The sequence below is a fragment of the Anticarsia gemmatalis genome, chromosome 30, assembly GCF_050436995.1.
Source record: "Anticarsia gemmatalis isolate Benzon Research Colony breed Stoneville strain chromosome 30, ilAntGemm2 primary, whole genome shotgun sequence".
Lineage (NCBI taxonomy): Eukaryota > Metazoa > Arthropoda > Insecta > Lepidoptera > Erebidae > Anticarsia > Anticarsia gemmatalis.
Genome location: NC_134774.1, coordinates 5,276,632 through 5,291,107, shown reverse-complemented (window position 1 = coordinate 5,291,107; position 14,476 = coordinate 5,276,632). Strand labels below are relative to the sequence as shown.

Here is a 14,476-nt window from a genome sequence, read left to right as displayed (position 1 = left end):
CATTTTGGTTATTATAGCCAATCGCATCTTAAAGTTTAATATTCTCCTCTCTTTCTTAAATTTTATAAACAAATCCAAAACTCCAAAACGTGAAAGGGTGAGTTTTATTTTCGGATATTACAGGCACTTTAACTCATTTAAAAAACCAAACCTTGATCATTTGTAAGCTCCTATTATTGTTATGTAAAGTGAGTAAAACTGTAACTGTTAAAAAGTAGTTCTAATCCTTTGTGACCATTATTTTCCAGTAGAATTCGAGTTTATATTTTTTTTAAATCCCTATGACTATTAAAATATAAATTATTCGACGAATATATTGTAGCGAATTTACTAAAATTGTTACAAAAAAAGATGTGTAACGTAGGTGGCATGAAGATAAATTATCTGTACGCGTATCCAAACTGACATCTGTGTAACTGTCATTTTTGCGTTTCAATGTTTCATGAATACAACTCGATTGATTTGTAAAAATAAAGTGTAATCAATTAATAATTCAAAATCAAAGGGTGCATCAATTAAGTGTGCTATATTACCTCAAGATTATACATACTGTTATTAACTTTGGACAATAACTGATATTTTTTCAGTAAAACATAAAAAACTTCTATGGCGGTGAATTGTTAGTTAACAATAAACTTATTTTGCTGAATAAAAAGTAAGTACAAGCATAATCTTATCAAAACTCACATTCTAATGTATAATAACATCAACTATATCGATTTATTAAGTTCTATAACCTAAAATCTCAGTATTTTTTATACAATAAGCATTTCAAAGTATAACTAACAAAATTTTCGAAATTGTTTTATTATTTGGTCATTAATTTGCCATTATCGTTACTTCATCATTATTCGGAAGTTATTACATATATAAATTGCTCTCAAATCGTTTTTATTTATGTTTAAAACAACTAAGGTTAAGTACATAACAAAAGTACCTATAGTTCAGTAGTGATGTTGCTGTGATTGTAACAGGTTCGATTGTATAAAGTGATTATTATTATATAGATTTTAAGAAATGTTTGATATGGGTCATTTTGGAAACATCCAAATTGTGTATATATTAAATGTTACTTATAACCTGCAACATTGAAAATAAATCCATAATACAATTTAGGTACAACTTATGTTTTACTAGCTGTGCATGTAAATTAAGGGGCTTGTGCTTGATCCCTGCTCTCCACTGTCTTGTCTCATTGCCAAATTTTATCAAAATCTGTTCAGCAGTTAAGCAAAAATGTTGTTCAACACCAACAAACTATTGCATATATTAATGTATAATAGAATACGGGAATTAACGCGAACACGCATTTTACCTTAAAATGCCGAACGTTTCGGCGCAGGTTGCACTCGCCGTGGTCCCAGTCCAGGTCCTGGACTGGGACCACGTTGTTCGCGTTAATTCCCGTATTCTATTATACATTAAACATGCAACGCGAGAGTTTAAAAGTTATGTATTGCATATATTGTACCAAGTATAATTAAATTAAGCATTGAAATTGTGTAACTCCTGTAACAATCTTCTGCCAGATACAATATTAAATTGCAGACTTAATAATAGAGGAGTTTTACAGCTTAGTAGAGAGCCCTGGTATGCACAATTTATCTCAACTAGCTGACCCGTGCAACTTCACTTGCATCACATAAGAGAGAATAGGTCATCATTTTTCACGTTTTTGTAACATTTTTCACTAGTACTCTACTCCTATTGGTTGTAGCGTGATGATATCTATACTAATATTATAAAGCTGAAGAGTTTGTTTGTTTGTTTGTTTGTTTGAACGCGCTAATCTCAGGAACTACTGGTCTGATTTGGAAAATTCTTTCAGTGTTAGATAGCCCATTTATTGAGGAAGGCTATAGGCTATATATCATCACGCTACAACCAATAGGAGCTGAGTACCAGTAAAAAATGTTACAAAAACGGGGAAAATTTCACCCATTCTCTCTAATGTGACGCAAACGAAGTTGCGCGGGTCAGCTAGTATAGACTATAGCCTATCTCAATAAATAGGCTATCCAACAGTAAAAGAATTCTTCAATTCGCACCAGTAGTTTCTGAGATTAGCCAATAATTGTAAACATATACTATTTCTTTATCACTAAAAGTAGACCTTTAACAATAGTCCTTTCTTACAGATACGACGAATGCATCAGAATGAGTCAGAATCCGCCGTCACCTGAGCCTATGAGTCCCAGCATCCTCATAGAGATAGCTCAGAGCCCCAACTTGTTAGAGCCTGACTCCCCGGAGGTCCTCATACAGGAGGCCAACAATGGCTCCCGGTCACCAACATATACTGAAGGTCACGCAAGAAGTCCTCACCCAGACAGCAATGATTCATTCGCTCTCCTAGGAAGTGGGTCTGAAGCGTCCTCAATGGACCGGCTGTATATACTAGATTTCAATACGGGAAATATGCGTGATGTTGTGTCAAGGGAGCGGTCTTATGGGTTTTCTGATACTAATGATAGTAGTTCCGTGGATAGCGTGCCGTTATCTGAAGCTGTTACACTCTCGGAAACTTCCAACCAATCAGTCCCGGAATTTTTAAATCAACAAGCGGAACCGACTTCAAATGACCCAGGCCAAGAACCGACTTCAAACAACCCAGGCCAAGAACCAACTTCAAACAACCCAGGCCAAGAACCGACTTCAAATACCACAGATCCAGAACCGACTTTAAATAACCCAGGCTTAGTACCGACTTCAAATGCCACAGCGACAGATCCGACTTCAAATGCCACAGCTACAGATCCGACTTCAATCGCCACAGCTCCAGAACCGACTCGAAATCGCTCATATACAGAGGAACCACCAGCAAAACTCAGAAAAATTAGTTCTCCACCCAAAACGGAGGAGTTAGACGGTGAAACATGCCCTATATGTCTTGACAGTTGGGGCAACTCCGGCAGCCATAGACTAGTGGCCTTGAAATGTGGACATTTATTCGGTTCAGCTTGTGTTGAACGATGGCTAAAAGCACAGAGTTCTAAAGAAAGATCTTGTCCCACTTGCAAAAGTAAAGCCGTTTTGAAAGACTTAAGGCCTATATACGCCAGACGACTAGTCGCGGCAGACACTTCACAGATTAACGCGTTACAAAAACAGGTTGAAACGATACAAGCTGAAAAGAGCAGGACGGAATTGGAGTTACAGAAGACGAAAATAGCGCATCGAGCTTGTGTTTTACAACTAGAAGTTTTAAGAAGTACTTTAATGAAGTCTCAGGTGTCAAAAGAACAGCCACTAAGAAAATCCTGGCGTTTCGCTCTAGAAAAGAACGTGGAAGTCTTCAAAGACGGCGGCTGTCGCGTCATGACTTATAACTGCAGGACTTACGAACTGTATATATCGCAGAAAAGTGTTAATTACTTATTCCCTGGTTACGGTATCAGGAAAGTGAGTTGTGTTGATTATAAATTAGGACAGTTCGTGCATTTACATCCGAAGCCAATACGAGATATAACTTATTCTCAGCCTAGGGACTTGTTACTCAGTGTCGGGTTAGACAGTACTGCAAGAATCATGGACAGAGGTATACCTAATCTGAGTGTAAACGCTGGGTTTCCGCTCTGGTCGTGTTCCTGGGATTATCTTCGAAGTAACGAGTTCTACGTCGGTGGTGTGAGTGGTATGATTCATCAGTACGACTGCCGGAATCTTTCCACGTATCTGGCGACGCTCCAAGGTCCAGGGGATATGTCTCCCGTAGCCTCAATTTGTTCAACAGAATTCGGTTTACTCTCCTGCCAGTTGAATACTTGTTGGTTATGGGTGGCTAACAACAGGCAATGGGAACCGCGTGCGTTTCCCGTAGACGGCTCTTTTAACTGCATGACTTATGATAATGACTCCCATCGGGCATTAATTTCAATAAGGCCGAGTATGAATAACTCGGAGCGGTCTAAATTGACGTTGTGTAAGTTGAAAGCGAGTGTTCCTAGTGGAGAAATACTTATGGATATTGAGGAAACTTTTAGCGGGTCATCTCGGTCCTCGGTCATGACGAAAGCTGCTTGGGTGAAGGCGCCCGGTGCGTCGTGGGTGGCGGCTCATTCCGAGAGTGACAGTGCCCTATTTCTCCACGGTTTGGACGGAGTTAGAACCATGTCGCTCCCGGCTGCTGAACCTGCGCTTGACATATGTTCAGCTCAAGTCAATGGTAGTAGTATTTTGGCTGCGTTGTCGGACTCCAGACTAAGGCTGTACAAGGCGGTCGCGACCAATGGATGAGTTAAAATTGTGATATTTTTTTAGTGTGAATGGTGTAATTGTTATAATATGCGCTGGATAAGTTTGTGTGTGTGAGTATAGTCACAAATCGCTGCGAAGAAGTGAAAAAAATACGGAAAAGAGTGATATAGATACTAGTTCTCTACGCTCTTATGATTTGTCTAGCGGCCTGTCCGGATTTCTCTTGATTTACATCTAGTTAACTTTAACATATTATACACTAAAACCTTCAAGAATCGCTCTTTCTATTGTTGAAAACTACATAAAAATCTGTTAAGTAGATTTTCAGTTTATCACGAACAAACAAATATGGCTAGGAGACTTTATTTTATAATTAGTTGTAATAACTTAATCTCTCGTTCTTAAGACGGTTGCCCAGCAATGAGACAACAATAGTTTACGAAAAAATAACTTCGCAACAACTTGTGACTATATTCACACACACAAATTAATTTGGCGCATTAATATGCTGCCATAATAAATGTGATTTGTGCCCATAGACTATAAAGCGTCATTAGTTACTTTCTGTGTCTATGACAATCAACGTTATAGCGAGTAACGGAACATCGCGCGATTATAGGTGCAGTCTTTGATAATAATAGTAAATTACGCGCGTATTTGCGTTATTCGCATAAATCGATGTTATAATATTAAGTCGGAGAAAAAGTATTTTCGCATTATAGTATGTATGAACTTGTAATAAAATCTCTTTGGCTTCAAGAATCACAGAGTACACGGTTCATTAGGTTTCTTTCAGTGAGCTCGTGAGGTACACAAATATCGAGCTTTTTTGTGTAGAGAAAATATTTTATTACAAGTTCATACATACTATAATGCGATAAGACTTTTTCCCCGACCTAATATTTACAATGGTAGACGAATGGGTTTCAATTTGAGGAATTGCATTAAGGGACTGTGTTACAGTTTAGTAAGTGCTAGTTAACCTGTCTTCTGCTTAGTCAAGTGTCAGCGAACTAACTATCTATAGCTATCCAAAAGTTATCCAGAAATTAATCTATTGGATAAGTTACCCGTCACTCATACATAACACTTAAATTGTCCATAGTTAAACGGAAACGATCCAACCCACACAGACGTAGTTTCGAGATATTTAACTTTTAAGTTCAGATCGTATTCCGTCATTGATTCTCCACTTTAACTTTGGGGACTAATTCAGGTCTATAACTTCATGGCGGGTTTGAATTTTACTTGGATTGTTTTCTTGATATTAAAATTTTAACTTCAAGGAGTGTTTTAATAGTGTGGGTTGGATCCTTTCCGTTTAACTATGGCCAATTAATATTTATAAGATCAAAACTTTAACCCTCTTATTCATAAAAATATATGAAGTTATGAAAGGCTTATAAAGAGTTTTGTTTCTTTCACTCCTTAGCGAAATGAAAAAGAGAAAACGTATTTTAGTAGTGTTTTAACTAAAATAGGTTTATAGTATGTTTATGAATAAGAGGGTAAGAATTGGGAAAGATATCGTATTGAAATCCATTCGTCTACAATTGTTTTATAAATTAAAATATGGTGTTCATTGCATTTGCCGATTATATTTCGCAGTTTCTGATCTACAATATAAACCAAGTTTTAAATAGCCTAGTCTATCATACGAATATATAAACAGCACCTGTGATCGATGTCTTTTTATCATACAGTTATATACAATCTACTATTTAATACATAATTTACATACATACGTAAAATGCGCAATAGCGTTTTTTTTATATGCGTTTTAACGCTATTGAATAGATAAACTACCGCTAAATGTACCTCAGAAACCGGGGGTAAGACCTAAACTGCGTAAAGCGGACCTTATAGATAATTTTAATGCTGTTTAGTTCACAAGATTTTCTTTAACTTAAGGCTGGTCCTTAAATTTGAGTAAAAAAGTAAATTTAACCCATTACTGTCCCACTGCTGGGCAAGAATCTCCTCCCGTAATGATGGGAGGGGGAGGTACATTTTAGTAAATAGTTCTAAATAGTAGATTGTATCAAACTATTAGTAATTCTAGTATACAACACCAATATTTCAACGTTTTATACGATATTTATCAATGCAATAGCACGAGGGTTCACCAAATGTTATGCTAAGACGCGCCTTGCCCTGTTAAACAAGCAATATGGACTAAGATTTTAGCGATTTAAAAGCATTTTAGTGCAAGTTACCACGACACAACATTTCTTTAAAAAATAAGCATGTATTTATGGTCCACAACACAGTTATACAGCTTATAACACAATACTAAGTAAGACTGGCTGTCAGACTTTCAATCTTTGAACTTTTTTTTCTTTCTTTTATCCCACTATGTTGTAGTCGGCTTCCAGTCTCACCGGATGCATCTGAATACCAGTATAACTTGATACTAAGTAAGACTGAAAGTCTGACAACCAGTCTTAGTATCGTTTTATAAGTCAGGTAACTGTGTTGTGTAGGTCTGATAGACAGTCGCTGCATGTACAATACTGGTATTCAGCTGCATCCGGTGAGACTGGAAGCCTACTACAACATTGTTGAAAGAAAGGCTAGACTGATATATAACCGTGTTATCCTGCCCTAAGCTGACGGCTGCTGCCTTTGTGAATTGAGCTTTATAAATCACTGAAAGGAAGAAAAAGGCGCGTCTTGCTACCCGTACCATAGTCTAAGCTCAATTATATTACGTCAGGGAAAGTCTTTTCGCATTATAGTACGTATGAACTTGTAATAAAACCTTTTCTCTACACAAAAAAGTTCGATATTTGTGTACCTCACGAGCTCACTGAAAGAAACCTAATTAATCGTGTACTCATTTGTGATTCTTGAAGCCAAAGAGATGGTATTACAAGTTCATACATACTGTAATGCGAAAAGACTTTTTTCCCCGACCTGATATTTCAGTGTAATAGTGTGTGAATATGATATGTATGTGTTACAGAGCGCCCGTCGCGTCGCTACTGACTGATGTAACTTAATATTAGTTAGACATAGAATTACAACTGTCAACTTTAAATAAATGATTTTTTTGTTTATTTTGTTGTATATTTTTTGTATTCTACCTACTACGAGTATGGTCTTTCTCCAGAAATGATTCTGTGCCGGTCCCACCTATTGCATCTTTACAAGATTTACAATATAAGCAGATTTGGGAGTCCTCTCTAACTACGCAATTCAAAAATACATAATAACCAACTATTATCTCGAGAGAATAGGTCTAAGTATAAGACACCGAAGAACGCGATTTGCTACGACCAAATAAAAAAACTAAATTAATAAAAAAATGTCTGCACCTTATGGCTGTAGATCTATTCGACTAGCAATAGTTAAGGCACAAGGTTAACGTGACACAGTGGTTAAGGTGATCACGGCATCGGGGTCGTGGGTTTGACCCCCAAACGGGTCAATTAATTGCGCGTTCCACCAATATTTGTTTCGGGTCTAGTTGTACTTTGTGTCCGTTGTTTGTATATTTGTTAGTCACAACACACGACACAAGACCGGATGTTGTGTTTTTAAAAGTAAGAAATAAAAGAAAACATAACTGGTTCTTAGAAGTAGCCGCCAGGTTCGATTTCCAGGCTTTATGATACATCCTAAAAATAATTTCTACTACTTCTACCAAACAATTATAACCTAACAACATTATCATGACCAATGACCTCGAAACTGTCATGTTAGTTGTCAATTTTTTTGTGAAACAGTTAGCGGTATTGTTTATCACACAAAAATACATATTTTTCATCAAATTCGCATTAAACAGTAAATAAAAGTGTTTTAATAGTGAATTTTATTCATTATTTATCTTTAGCAAGGATTTTTTGGCGCGGGAAAAGGTTAGATTTTCTTAATTTGTTGAATCAATGAACATGTGTTTCTGCGTACTATGAATGAGGTCATCAAATACTTATTTTAATGAATAATTATATATTACGTATAAAATATATGAATAAACAGATAATATATTAGTAATTTTATGTAAATTACATATAAAAATAAGTGTAATTGTTAAAATTGTGTTGAATTTGTCATGGCATTTTGTTTTCTTTGTACGCAATACTTAAATCTCCTTGGTTACATTTCATTCATTCTTGTTGGATTACACCTCCGCTTTGGCCTTCTTACACTTGAAGGTATTCATTTTCTAGTAAATAACAATTTATTACATGAAATTTAATTTGTAAACACTATACATACATAAGTAAACCTATTTCTAGAGATTGATTTTTAAAATGTTTATTTTGTCGTTGTTAGCCTAAACAAATCACTTTATTCAATATTAATTATGAATTTAGTTCAGTTTGTATCTCTAAGTTAGCCTAGCAATGCCTTTACCTGAGGCTACTCATAAAATTAGCTTTGATTCATTGTACTATATTAAATTATATTTATTATTTTCAGTATAAAACTCTATAAAGATGGATCAAGTACTGCAACATGTGGCTCAGACCATGGAGAAGCAGTTGGACAGTGAACTGGAGAGGTAAGTACCCTGTTACTGTAGTAACCACCAATCATCACCCACATAGTACCTACCTACCTGGATTAATAATAACAATAATATATCTACATCTATACTAATATTATAAAGCTGAAGAGTCTGTTTGTTTGTTTGAACACGCTAATCTGATTAACTACTGGTCCGATTTGAAAAATTCTTTCAGTGTTAGATAGTCCATTTATTGAGGAAGGCTATAGGCTATATTTCATCACGCTACGACCAATAGGAGCGGAGTAGCAACGAAAAATGTTACAAAAACGGGGAAAATTTTGACCCATTCTCTCTAGTGTGACGCAAGCGAAGTTGTGCGGGTCAGCTAGTCTAATATATTATCTCAATTTGTTACAATTTTCTTACCCTTCAGCTATACGCTACATTCATTTTGACCCTGTAACAAGACATAATAACTAAATTAACATAACTTTTCTGCAACTTTCAGACTAGATGCACTAGACAGCAGTGACTTGGAGGCGATCAGACAACAACGCATCGCCGAGATGAAGAAGAGAGCCAAACAGAAACAAGACTGGCTCGCTAATGTAAGTTACAACTCGTTAAATCTTATCTCAAAAAATACTTGTTTTTAACTGTAACTTCTGAAAATCGTGTCCATTATAGAAAAACTTTCACATGGCTGTATAAAAATAATTTGTGTATTTTAAAAACCTGATTGATCTCTCAACCTCTATGTTTACATATCTTTATATATATAATTCTTCTGTAAGTGTGTATGTCACTGAACTTCTCTTAAAGGACTGGACCGATTTTGATGATTTTTTTTGTGTGTATTCAAGGGGATCTGAGAATGGTTTAGATTCACAAAAAAAAACTTTCGCCACAGTTTTCGTTGCCATACTCCTCCGAAACGGCTTGACCGATTCTCATGAAATTTTGTGAGCATATTGAGTAGGACTGAGAATCGGCCAACATCTATTTTTCATACCTATTTCATAATTTATATGGCAAAACAACGTTTACCGGGTCAGCTAGTTTTTTATATAAATTGGTTGAACAACTTAGCAGTAGAAGATGCATCATTATTGCTATTAAGATTATAACTTCCTGTAAAAATAGATAAATAAATAAATAATTGTGCCAGCCATATACCCAATAATTTTTATTAACCATCATGTCAAATAAATCCAAAATTATGCAACCTATTGAATATTTCTGTATGTAGTTACCATTATCAGTAGGGTTTTCAAAACGTGATTATGTGTTATGTGAAAATTTTATTTCTCTCTTCAGGGCCACGGCGAATACACAGAGATAGACGGCGAGAAGGAATTCTTCACGATCTGCAACAAGAGCGAGAACGTGGTGTGTCACTTCTACAAGAACGACACGCCGCGCTGCAAGATAGTGGACATGCACCTCAAGATCCTCGCCAAGAAACACGTGGAGACCAAGTTCGTCAAGTTGGACGTGGAGAGAGCGCCCTTCTTAACCGGTTAGTGTCTAAAACACAACTGCAATAAGTGCCGTCGAACTGCAACAAGTACGGTCGAACAGCCGAAATGCAGTTTAGTTGCAGTCGGACTGCATCAAAGATCTTTACATTATTTTTCTACTGCCAAGTTAGCAGTTGATATGCAGTCGAACTGCAGTAGTCCAGATGACGTGCAATCTGACTGAGAGTATGCAGTCTCTTTAAGCTTCGACAGGTGGACGAGTTATGTTGACTGTGAAGTTTGCAGTTACGATACAGTCGGACTACAATGCTGCAGTCTGCTCGCAGATTATTTGCATTTTACTGGGGTAGAAGTGATTAGAATTGTCATCAAAACATACATAAAGACGTATTTTCACCCTGTTGTTTCCAGGTCGCCTCAAGATCCGCGTGATCCCCACCATCGGCCTGGTGAAGGAGAACAAGACGAAGGACTTTATCGTGGGCTTCACTGACCTCGGCAACAGAGACGACTTCTCCACCGAGGTGCTCGAGTGGAGGATCGCTAGGTAACTATCACCAAAAGAATAACTGTCCCACTGCTGGGCACATGTCTCTATGAGAGGGAGAGTACATCACAGTGATCAAGTGACACTTTACATTACTACAACAACTGTTTAAACAACTCTCACACATGACATTGCTCGTTCCTTCACCGTTATAACAACGTGATCATAATCCTACTGCTGGGTACATGTCTCTATGAGAGGTAGAGTACATCACAGTGATCAAGTGACACTTTACATTACTACAACAACTGTTTAAACAACTCTCACACATGACATTGCTCGTTCCTTCACCGTTATAACAACGTGATCATAATCCTACTGCTGGGTACATGTCTCTATGAGAGGTAGAGTACATCACAGTGATCAAGTGACACTTTACATTACTACAACAACTGTTTAAACAACTCTCACACATGACATTGCTCGTTCCTTCACCGTTATAACAACGTGATCATAATCCTACTGCTGGGTACATGTCTCTATGAGAGGTAGAGTACATCACAGTGATCAAGTGACACTTTACATTACTACAACAACTGTTTAAACAACTCTCACACATGACATTGCTCGTTCCTTCACCGTTATAACAACGTGATCATAATCCTACTGCTGGGTACATGTCTCTATGAGAGGTAGAGTACATCACAGTGATCAAGTGACACTTTACATTACTACAACAACTGTTTAAACAACTCTCACACATGACATTGCTCGTTCCTTCACCGTTATAACAACGTGATCATAATCCTACTGCTGGGTACATGTCTCTATGAGAGGTAGAGTACATCACAGTGATCAAGTGACACTACATTACTACAACAACTGTTTAAACAACTCTCACACATGACATTCCTCGTTCCTTCACCGTTATAACAACGTGATCGTAATCCTACTGCTGGGTACATGTCTCTATGAGAGGTAGAGTACATCACAGTGATCAAGTGACACTTTACATTACTACAACAACTGTTTAAACAACTCTCACACATGACATTCCTTTACCGTTATAACAACGTGATCATTATATTTTCCATAACTAGTTGACCCGCGCAACTTCGCTTGCGTCACATAAGAGAGAATCTATACTTATACTTATCTATACTAATATTATAAAGCTGAAGAGTTTGTTTGTTAGTTTGTTTGTTTGTTTGAACGCGCTAATCTCGGGAACTACTGGTCCGATTTGAAAAATTATTTCAGTGTTAGATAGCCCATTTATCGAGTAAGGCTATAGGCTATATAACATCACGCTACAACCAATAGGAGCAGAGTACCAGTGAAAAATGTTACAAAAACGGGGAAAAATTTGATTCTCTTATGTGACGCAAGCGAAGTTGCGCGGGTCAGCTAGTGGGTAATAATTTTCCCCGTTTTTATTACATTTTTCGTTGCTACTCCGCTCCCAATGGTCGTAGCGTAATGATATATAGCCTAGCCTTCCTCGATAAATAGGCTATCTGACTCTGAAAGAATTTTTCAATTCGAACCAGTAGTTTTTGAGATTAGCGCGTTCAAACAAACTCTTCAGCTTTATAATATTAGTATAGATTTTTAACACATTCTATTTATCTCACAGGTCAGAACTAATAGAATACTCCGGCGACCTCATGGTGCCGCCCGCAGAGGCCCGCAAGCAGCGCACACTGAACATACAGAGTAAAAAGACCATAAGAGGCAGACAGGACTCCGACGACTCGGACCTGGAGCTTAGCGAGTAGTATTATATACCATATAACATATAACAACCTCACGGAATAACTAATACAAGAGGAAAAGACATGTCATCATATCCTACTAATATTAGGTCGGGGAAAAAGTCTTTTCGCATTATAGTATGTATGAACTTGTAATAAAATCTTTTCTCTATACAAAAGCTCGATATTTGTGTACCTCACGAGCTCACTGAAAACCTAATGAACCGTGTATTCATTTGTGATTGTTGAAGCCAAAGAGATGGTATTACAAGTTCATACATACTATAATGTGAAACAAAGACTTTTTCCCCGACCTAATATTAGTAGGATAGTATGACGTGCCGTGTCCTTTTGTGTTAGTCATTCCGTGCTACAATAAGATTGTTTGGAGGTATGAATAAAAAAAAACTATTTTTAGTTAATTAAATTATGGTAATAAGATTTTAAATTAACGATCTTAAATTCTCACGACTTTTTCACATAATATTGTAATGCAATAAGTCTTAAACGTTATTCTAACCATTGATTTTCAATCGCTTAAGACCCGTTGAATTATAATAAGATTTTCAATCATGAAATTATTTTGTGGATCATGTGATTTGGAAGCAAAGGTCGGCAGAGTAGTACTTCTTCCTACATCTTAAATTCACAGCTTTATATTAATTAAATATTTGTATGCATTTACCGCCTTTTATAAATGCGGGTTATTACTGCGGAAATTAACTACTTATCGACGGTTCAGGGGCATTTACAAACATACAAACAACGGACACAAAGTACAAGCAGACACGAAACAACTACTTGTGTGTCCCAAAAATAATTGTTCCGTGTGAAAATCGAACCCACGACCTCCCGACGCAATAGGTAGCGGCGTGGCGACCTTACGCCTCGGAAGCAGTCAAATACAGATTTGACTGCTTCAGCTTTATAATATTAGTATGGATTTGGACAGCCAAATCTATACTAATATTATAAAGCTGGAGAGTTTGCCCGTTTGTTTGTTTGAACACGCTAATCTCAGAAACTACTGGTTTGATTTTAAAAAGTCTAAGATTCTAAAAAGATTTTTTGATTCTTATAAATGATTATTGAAGGCTTATAGCCTTCCTCGATAAATGTATCGAGGTAGGCTATAAGCTACATATCATCACGCTACGACAAATAGGAGCAGAGTACCACTAAATAATGATACAAAAACAGGGAAAATTTTGACCCATTCTCTCTTATGTGACGCAAGCGAAGTTGCGCGGGTCAGCTAGTGATATATAAAAGGCTATCTGCTAGTTATCCGGGAGTTGTGATCTAGGTTTAACTGTCGCTAAGTAGTTAATTTCTTAAACACTAATATGTATGTATGAATGGTGCTAAACGATATTGAACGTTAAGTACAACCAATAAAGACTATTTTATTTTGAGCTGTGTTGTAGTGTTGCCATGTTTGGTAGCTAGTGTTGCTAGTTGTGTGTGAAAATTAAAGTATGTATTATTATTCTGATTAAATACGTTTTTTAACAGTTTTGTGGTTTTTGTGCTTAAGAAATCCCTATCCCTTTAGTAAGTAAGTAAAGAATTCATTTAGTTAGGAATGTAAGCTAGACTTTCTATCAATTTATTCTATTCGTATAGAATACTAACCCGCCCCGGCATTGTTCGATTTAAATAGATATTCTATAAAAAATCCTTTAAACATAAATATTCTTCTTTAATCAATATGTTAAAAAAACCGATCAAAATTAGTTGCGTAGTTTTAAAGATGTAAGTATACGTTTGAACTGCCTCTGTGGCGCGGTTAGTAGTGTGTGCTACTGCCATGCAAGAGGTCTCGGGTTCGAATCCTGGGTCGGGCCAAAAATACTTTTCTGAGATTTTCTGTTACGAATTTCTTAGAAATCGCCCGGAGTTAAAAAGTTGAGGTTGTAGACCTCCGTGCCTCGGAAAGCACATAAAGCCGTCGGTCCTGTGCCTGACCTCTCACTAGTCGTGTCGGTCAACCGTCCCACCGGGTTATGAGAGTGATGTAATAGAGAGTGTACCTGTGTATTGTACACACATTTGTTCAACTTTTTACTTACTTAACTTTTACAAAGTATTTGAAATAGTC

The 14,476-nt window shown here is 36.8% G+C and overlaps 2 protein-coding genes across 2 annotated transcripts; both read left to right on the top strand.

Annotated features, from left to right (window-relative positions):
- Positions 1 to 436: 436 nt before the first annotated feature.
- On the top strand, positions 437 to 7,236 carry LOC142985558 (E3 ubiquitin-protein ligase rfwd3.L-like). The gene is made up of 2 exons (XM_076133793.1): positions 437 to 655; positions 2,139 to 7,236. Exon 2 carries the CDS (start codon positions 2,158 to 2,160, stop codon positions 4,234 to 4,236), a length of 2,079 nt encoding a protein of 692 aa, XP_075989908.1. The 5' UTR covers positions 437 to 655; positions 2,139 to 2,157; the 3' UTR covers positions 4,237 to 7,236.
- A 662-nt stretch (positions 7,237 to 7,898) lies between these two features.
- LOC142985479 (phosducin-like protein 3) lies at positions 7,899 to 13,889 on the top strand. Its single transcript, XM_076133680.1, has 6 exons — positions 7,899 to 8,057; positions 8,623 to 8,704; positions 9,162 to 9,261; positions 9,971 to 10,172; positions 10,546 to 10,681; positions 12,258 to 13,889. Exons 2-6 carry the CDS (start codon positions 8,640 to 8,642, stop codon positions 12,397 to 12,399), a joined length of 645 nt encoding a protein of 214 aa, XP_075989795.1. The 5' UTR covers positions 7,899 to 8,057; positions 8,623 to 8,639; the 3' UTR covers positions 12,400 to 13,889.
- The last annotated feature ends 587 nt before the right edge of the window (positions 13,890 to 14,476 follow it).